Consider the following 8,053-nt stretch of genomic DNA (forward strand, 5'->3'; position numbering starts at 1 on the left):
GAGAGAGGGAGAGAGAGAGAGCGAAAGAGAGAGAGAGAGAGAGAGAGAAAGACATGGAAATCTATTTCTACTGAAAATAGAGCTGAGAGCAGCTTGCGTGGGAGTTTTGAATGGGCATGGTGGCTCTGGAGAGAGAAGCATCTGATCTGAGCAAAGCCTGTGTCACTGTCTGGCTTTCTGTCTGTCTTTTTGGTCATTCCTTCATCTCTCTCTCTCCTACTTTAAGTACATCTCCAATGTGGCCCGTCTTCCCCTGTGTGTGTGTGTGTGTGTGTGTGTGTGTGTGTGTGTGTGTGTGTGTGTGGTGTGTCAGAGTGTCCTAACCGTTGTGTCTGCTGGTGTTTATGGTGGCTGAAGGCAGATCCATATAAACAGTTATTAGGGTCTGTGTCTTGTCTGTGCCTGTTAAATGACTGGCTGGAGTGGTGGCAGCTCTCAGTGTAATCCTGCTCGCACTGGGAGCATGGGCTGCTGACTCTGCAGGTGTGTGTGTGTGTTTGTGGTTGCCATGCAGAAAACTTGACTATGTGTCAGTGCAGGTGTGTGTGTGTGAGTGAGGGAGAGCGAGACAGAGAGCGAGTTAATTCATGCATGCATGCACACACGTGCACTTCACGTCTGAAAGACTGTGTTTGTTTTGCTCTTGTGTGTGTGTTTTGCTCGTGTGTGTGTGTGTGTGTGTGTGTGTGTGTGTGTGTGTGTGTGTGTGTGTGTGTGTGCACTGGCAGGTGGAGAAATGAATATTTTAGGGGTTTAGCCGGTTCACCCGAACAGCAACCATTAAGCAGCTAATCATGAAGCCCATCGAGTCTCTTCTGTCCTTGTTTTGTTTTTTGTTTTGTTTTGTTTTGTCTGTCTGTCCTCGCTGTCTGTCTGTCCTCGCTGTCTGTCTGTCCTCGCTGTCTGTCTGCTGCTCATACATCTGTCCATCTGTCTGCCTGCTTCTCTCATTTGCTCTCCCTTTCTCTCTGTTTATGTGCGTGCTGTTACTGTTCCAGTGCCTGTGTCTTCCAACCACTGCTGTCTCTCTGCCTGTCCATCTGTCCGTCCGTCAGTGTGTGTGTGTGTGTGTGTGAGTGAGTGTGTGTGTGTGTGTGTGTGTGTGAGAGTGAGTGAGTGAGTGAGTGAGTGTGTGTGTGTATGTGTGTGTGTGTGTGTGAGAGAGTGCGGGTCGGGCCAGCTCGCCCTCGCAGGGATCTGCCCGTCAGCAGTGCTCTTGTGTTGTGTCTCACCCGCGTGCCAAAGTTTTCCTTGGAGCACCACCGCCGAGAAGAAGGCAGCACTTCTGTTCGCAAGCTGGAAGTAGACCTGTGGACAGCAGAGAGAGAGGGAGAGAGAAGGAGAGAGGGAGAGAGAGAGGAGGAGTGACTGACTGGCAAGAGGGGGTGAGGTTAGGATATGCCAAAGGAGGGAGGGGTGGCTAAAAAAAGTGAAAGGGAGACCAAGCGAGGGAGTGTGTAAGTGTGTGTGTGTGTGTGTGTGTGTGTGTGTGTGTGTGTGTGTGTGTGTGTGTGCCCTCGTTCAGACGTTCATTCAGACAGAGGGAGAGACCGAAATAGAGGCTGGCTGCTCTGCTCTCTGTCACCCGGCCTTTGGGCCACTCCCACCTGCCTGCCCGCCACTGACCCTGGCACCAGCCGCCCAGAGCTGTGCCAGCCTCTCCTGCCCTGCTCTCTCAGCTGTGTGTGTGTGTGTGTGTGTGTGTGTGTGTGTGTGTGTGTGTGTGTGTGTGTGTGTGTGTGTGTGTGTGTGTGTGTGTGTGTGTGTGTGTGTGTGTGTGTGTGTGTGTGTGTGTGTGTGTGTGTGTGTGTGTGTGTGTGTGTATCAGTGACCCAAAGGCCAGTCATCCACTGTGTCCTCACCTGTGAGCACTGACCCCCCCATCTCTGTTCCACGCAGCTGTGGTGTTGCATCGCCAAACAGGTCACACTGTTCCTGGTTCTCTGATTAGGCCTTGGAAAACATTCTCCAGCCCGCGTTCTCTAAAACACATCAGGGCGGGTTTCCCACCGTAGAGCCATAGAGGGGAGCCCATATGAGACGCCTGACTGCTGTTTCAGTGTGTGTTTAGTTCAGTGGAGCCTTGTTTTAAAAAAAGAAAAGGCTTTTTTTAGTTTGCTTTAGAAAGCACACAATGTGGTGGGAACGTGCAGGCTTTTTTGGTGTGTGTATATACCATAAGCAGTCTGCCCCAGTCTGGGACTCCATGACAACCACAGCAATGATGTAATGGCCTAGGCCTTCTTTGTGTGTGTGTGTGTGTGTGTGTGCATGTGTGTGTGTGTGTGTGTGTGTGTGTGTACATGCGCTCGTTCGCTCCAGCCAAACTTGGAGCATGCTGGATTCATTTAGGCCCCAACTCTAATAACAGGGAGACTTCAGAAAAGGTTCTTACAAATTCTGCGGCTGGAGGGTCCGTTTTATTTATTTATTTATTTGAGTTTTAATTGCATGCTGAAGTTGTGCCACGTCACGTCGGTGGGATTGACTACAGAAGCGTGTATGTGTGTATGAGAGAGAAAGAGAGTGTGTATGTATGAGAGAGAAAGAGAGTGTGTGTGTATGAGAGAGAAAGAGAGTGTGTGTGTATGAGAAAGAGAGTGTGTGTCTGTTTAGTTGGGAAGCCTCGCCAATGGCCTATGAGATCATGGAAAACTACGTTCACTCATCACTGCACCTGGCTGCCATGGGGTGTCTTATCTGAACCTGAGTTACAGGCCCACCAGGGTGTGTGTGTGTGTGATTTGAATGATCTGGATTTGTGTGTGTGAGTGCATATCTCTCTCGCCCTGTGTGTGTGTGTGTGTGTGTGTGTGTGTGTGTGTGTGTGTGTGTGTGTGTGTGTGTGTGTGTGTGTGTGTGTGTGTGTGTGTGTGTGTGTGTGTGTGTGTGTGTGTGTGTGTGTGTGTGTGTGTGTGTGTGTGTGTGTGTGTGTGTGTGTGTGTGTGTGTGTGTGTGTGTGTGTGTGTGTGCGCGTGTGTGTTTGTGTGTGTGTGTTAAGAAGAGAAGTTGAAGAGAAGAGTGTTCAAACAGTCGGTGTGGATCCAGTTCCTTGCGTTTGTGTTTGCACGTTAAAATGTTTGATTTAAAGACATTGTGGGTGTGCACAGGTTGCCGTTATCGTTGATGTTGTTTGTTGGAAAGAATCTCCTCATTCTTGCCATTGTTTCTTGTTTGTTTTCATCAGAACAATACCGACAGCTCATCCAACTCCTCTCAGAGGAAAGAGCCTCCTATGCAGCCTCTGGCCACCTCCACCTTTTATGAGCCCCACCGGCACCACTGCATCCTGGGGCACATCCACGAACCCTACCGCTCCTCAGACCACTACTTCCTGGATCAGGTGAGAAAACACACAAGGCATTCTGGGAGATTCAGTCCGAGAACTTTCTTGTGAATTTCAACAACTTTAAATAGATTTTTGCATTTTGTATTTTTCCATTATTTTTGTGGTAGCCTACATTGAATTTTCACCATATTGTGGTAGATATGTTTTTACTGTAAAGTATTATATACAGCTTGTAGTGGGTGGGTGAGTTAGGTTTCTTAAGTAGCTCTGGGTGCTAAATGTCTCAGTGATGACATTAATCATTTGTGCTAATTGCTAACTGTACCATTGTCCCTTTTCTTTGCTGCTCTAGTCAGTGCCCAAGTTCCCCCGGCATGTCAGCTTCCTGGACGAGGAGGAGGACATTGTGCGGATCAACCCCCGCGAGCGCAACTGGATGACCGGCTACGAGGACTACCGGCACGCCGCCGTGCGCGACCGCTTCATCCAGCCCGATGAGCTAGACTCTTACGTGCACTTCGCCAAGAGCGAGCCCTCCAAGCACGACTACAGCTACCCCTACACGCCCGGCTCGGACCTGGGCTCGGGCCGCCCGGGGGACCTCAAAGTCGATGGCGGCGGAGGACTTCTGGGAGGCTCGGTCATCTCCACGCAGCCCAAGGGCCAGCGCAAGCGGGGCAAGGAGCAGGGCGAGCGCTCGCGCTGCAAGTACTGCCGGGACATGTTCAACCACGAGGAGAACCGGCGCGGGCGATGCCACGACGCGCCCGACCCCGTGCGCTCTTGTATCCGCCGCGTCAGCTTCATGTGGTGCGCCGACAGCCTGCTCTACCACTGCATGTCGGACCCGGAGGGCGACTACTCGGACCCGTGCTCGTGCGACACGGCCGACGAACGCTTCTGCCTGCGCTGGGCCGCACTCCTCGGCCTGTCCGTGCTGGCGCCCTGCCTGTGCTGCTACCCGCCGCTCCACGCCTGCCACCGCTGCGGCCTGGCTTGCGGCTGCTGCGGCGGCAAACACAAGGCCATGGTGTGAGACCAGCCGGACGGAGAGAGCGAGAGCGAACGACAGAGAGAGAAGGAGATAAAGAAAGAAAGAAAGAAAGAGAGTGAAAGAGAAGCTGGTCAGGACCGATGGAAGAAAGGGTTCTCTTACTTTTTTTTTTTTTTTTTTAACTATTGCTCTCTCTCTGGGGTTCCAGATGGACAAAAAAGAACATGGTGCAGTTAACTTTCTATTTTTTTTAAATATACATAAATATATATATATAGAAGAATATATGTGTTCCTTTTTGTCCTGTGCATAAAGGAGGTTCCTCCTCATTTCCTTGTGAAACAAAATGGCTCTTGGTTTTCCCCGTCTCCAGGCCTGTGTGCTTGTCATGAATCACATATGCAGGTACTTTATATTTTTTACACTGATTTTAGGTTCAAGAACTTGAATTGTCTGTTTTGTTTGTTCTGTTGAAATATGATGGTTGGTATGTGTCCTCATCCCCTTTTTTTTATGTTCTCTTGGTTTGCTGTGGCCAGCCAGCCAGCTGCTCATTGGCTGGCTTCTCTCCCCCCCCCCCCCCCCCCTTCCCCCCTCGCCCCAGAGTAACTGTCATGGTTACTCCAAAAAAAAGCTCCTGAACGCAAATAGAACAATAAGCCTGAGGTGAACTTGAGACACTAAACCTGTAGTAACGTTGAGTTTAGAGTGAGTGAGTGAATGAGTGGGAAAGAGTGATTGTTTGTGTACGTGTGTGTGTATACGTGCGTGCGTGCGTGCGTGTGCGTGCGTGAGCGTGTGTGTGGGAGAGAGATGAACAGACAGACAGACAGAGGTGGGAGGAGTGGAGTTCTCTGCCCCCCTTTAGGGGTGTTTGTGAAGGAATGATACTGTTGTATAATGGAATAGTGTTGTTTATTCTATTTAAGCCAAATTGTCATAAGCTGCAGTCTGGTTACATGTGACAGATGCCCGTGTGCTCATTCAAACTTCTCAGTCTAATCACCCCCAAACAACTCTTTCCTTTTCTGCCAATAACATATTGGAAATTATTAAGCGTTTACCCCTATGTTGGTCTAAAAATGGGACAGGGGTCTCTTTTTTTGTAGTTTAAAAAGTCTGAAATATCCAAAGATTATTTCTATTCTATTTATTTTCTCTGTGAATTTAAACCAACAGCCAAAGGAAAGGCAGGGAGATCGTATTGTATCTCTTAGTATCTAAGCACAGCCAGGGGTCTCAGAAATCTGTCCAGACTATTCTCTCTGACCACTACAGTGGTTGCCTAAAAACTTAGAACTCCACATGTACGTCAGGAAGAAGAAAAACAACCTCTGAATTGTTTCTTCTGGGATATGACAGAGGAATTTGGTGAAATTTGGGATATGCTTAACAATGGTGTCTGTTTGGAATGTAATATCTTGGCTTTTAGGCGTGAGTGAGCTGATAGTTCTCTTGTTTTTTTCTTGACTATAATGTTGTTTGTTTAAGCCTTAATCAGAGAGGGAGTTGAAGGTTTTATATTTTAATGTAAAAAGCTCTTGAATGCAGCGGGGAGGGGCCCTGCATAAAGTGTTCACCCTCAGCGAAGCAGGAACTCAGTTTCTCACGTGTTACAAGCTTGAATATCCCACAAGAGGAAATAATAAAATATTTTTGTAAGGTATTAAAAAAGAGGACCCAGGAAAAAAAAAGATTTTTTTTTTTTAATATAGGATGGAGTTCAAGCAGAATCGCATAGTACAATCTATGAGGCAGCTCAAGTGTGATTGTGTGCGGTGGACCTCGGACGGCCAATCACAGCTCCCAGTTGCCTCTCCAAACCCGCCCATCCTGTGAATGATACTGCAACTGTCCAATCGTCTTTCCCCCCACGTTGCCGATGTTCTTGGCTGGGTTAGCTATACTGTGCCTCGCAGAAGTGTTTTCAGTCGTTGTTTCCCCTCCTCTTCTCTGTTCTTCAGCTCTGTCCAGGGCCGCCAGGCCCCACAACTGGGACGTGCAGGAAGAGTTTGCAATAATTCATCAATTCCACATGCGTTGCTCTGCAGCCCTGGGAATGAAATGTAAAGACAACTTTATTGTGCTGTAGTATAGGGGTGGAGGAGAGAGGAATTCAATTCTCCCACGAGTGGATCCACAATGAATGCCAAAAATCACTTGCATTATGCTATTTTTATTTAACTTTTTTTTTTTAACTCTGAGGAAAGCAGAGTGGAAAAATCATTTGGGAAACATAAAAGTATCTTTGAAGCATTTGTATTTGATTTGACACATTGGAAAACCACTATCAAAGTTATCTGTAAATTGAAATCAGATGATAGCTAAATTTGGTGCTAAATCTCTAACATTGATTAATACATTTTGTGCATAGTCCCTGAAAGAAACGTACTACAAACTAGACTCGACCAGTGATGACCAAGTCTGCATGTCCCAGGGGTGAAATGAAGGGCACTGGACAGGAAGCTGGGGGTCGGTAAAAATTCACACCCATTCTTCTCTTCATCCTTTGTGTATGAAAGCCATCATCATCCTCCTCCTCTTCTGGCTCACTATTGAGCAGATAGAAAAGCTGAAGTTTTTCCATTTTATTTTTCTTTTGTTTTCCTTTTTTTTAATCTGTGGAAAAGGAACGTTAACCAAAAGCATCATGCCTGGTTGCAAAGTTTAGCTATGTCACTCATGTAACTCTTTAAGAAGTGCCTGAAGCATTGATTCATTATTCATTGTTCATCTATCTCCTTATATACTTAAAAAATGAAAATAAACCCTCTTGTATTGATTAGGTTTGTTTTTTACAATAAGAATTTTTACCTCTGTAAAAAGTAAAAAGCAAAAAATATATATATCAAGTGTATGATGTACATTTTTATTTCTATTTTTTTTAATCGTTTCTAACATGTATGATTGATGTAGCTCTTGCTTTTAAAAAAGAAGATGAAAAAGACAAAAGAAAAATCTGATGGTGTGAGAGAAAGTACTCTGTAAATACAAGTAGACCATATCAGATGATACCGGAAGTGAGGCCTGGCCAGTAAGTAATTGTGTGTCATAGGTCCCAATAAAAAATCGACAGAAACCACTATTTTGAGAACGCCTGCTTTTTGTCCTGTTTATTTGAAGCAATTCATTGTGGAGTTTAGTGTCATGCAAGCACACAATATATGTATGGCAGATCCCACCTAGTCACACCACCCTTTGCCACTGGGAATGGCGTCCGAGGGGTAGAGCTCAAGGACATTTGACTGTGTGCGTGCGTGTGTGTGTGTGTGTGTGTGTGTGTGTGTGTGTGAGAGAATGCCTGGCTCTCCCCGCTGAGCCAACGGTAATCGATACCTGATCGAAGCGGCTTGCTTGCATGCTCTCCCACTCGGACACGAGATCCGATGTACACCCCCACCATCACCATCACCTCTGTTCCCCTCTGCGGTGGAAACGTGCACGTGGCGCCCATGCCCGCCTTGCCGCCCCCCAGGCCTGGGTCTGCTCTCTGGGCTCCATCAGCGTGGTCGGGGCATGCAAAAGCCATGGAGGACATTAAACTGTTTCGTTCAGGATGTTACTGGAAAAGCATATGGGTGATTATCTGGGAAGAAAAGAGGGGAAAAAAGGGGGGAAAGAGAGAGGAAGGGAAGAAGGGAGGAGAGGGAGAGAGAGGGAGAAAAAAAAAAAAGAATGTCCCTGAGGGCTTGGCCTGCACCGCTGCTCGGCGACTGCAAATAGCATCAAACTCCACATGTGCAAACATTTAAGGCGTATTTTCTCATAAT

The 8,053-nt window shown here is 47.3% G+C and overlaps 1 protein-coding gene across 1 annotated transcript in view; it reads left to right on the top strand.

Annotated features, from left to right (window-relative positions):
• The window catches only part of spred2b (sprouty related EVH1 domain containing 2b), a 31,680-nt gene extending 24,315 nt beyond the window's left edge, over nt 1-7,365 (top strand). The window contains exons 5-6 of the mRNA XM_076285978.1: nt 3,188-3,343; nt 3,642-7,365. Of these exons, the coding sequence (XP_076142093.1) occupies nt 3,188-3,343; nt 3,642-4,325 (840 nt within the window). The 3' untranslated portion in view covers nt 4,326-7,365. The remainder of the gene's footprint in view (nt 1-3,187; nt 3,344-3,641) is intronic.
• The last annotated feature ends 688 nt before the right edge of the window (nt 7,366-8,053 follow it).

The sequence above is a fragment of the Alosa pseudoharengus genome, unplaced genomic scaffold, assembly GCF_046254945.1.
Source record: "Alosa pseudoharengus isolate Yale_2024_CS ecotype anadromous, Long Island Sound unplaced genomic scaffold, YU_APseudo_1.1 YU_APseudo_1.1_scf_15, whole genome shotgun sequence".
Lineage (NCBI taxonomy): Eukaryota > Metazoa > Chordata > Actinopteri > Clupeiformes > Clupeidae > Alosa > Alosa pseudoharengus.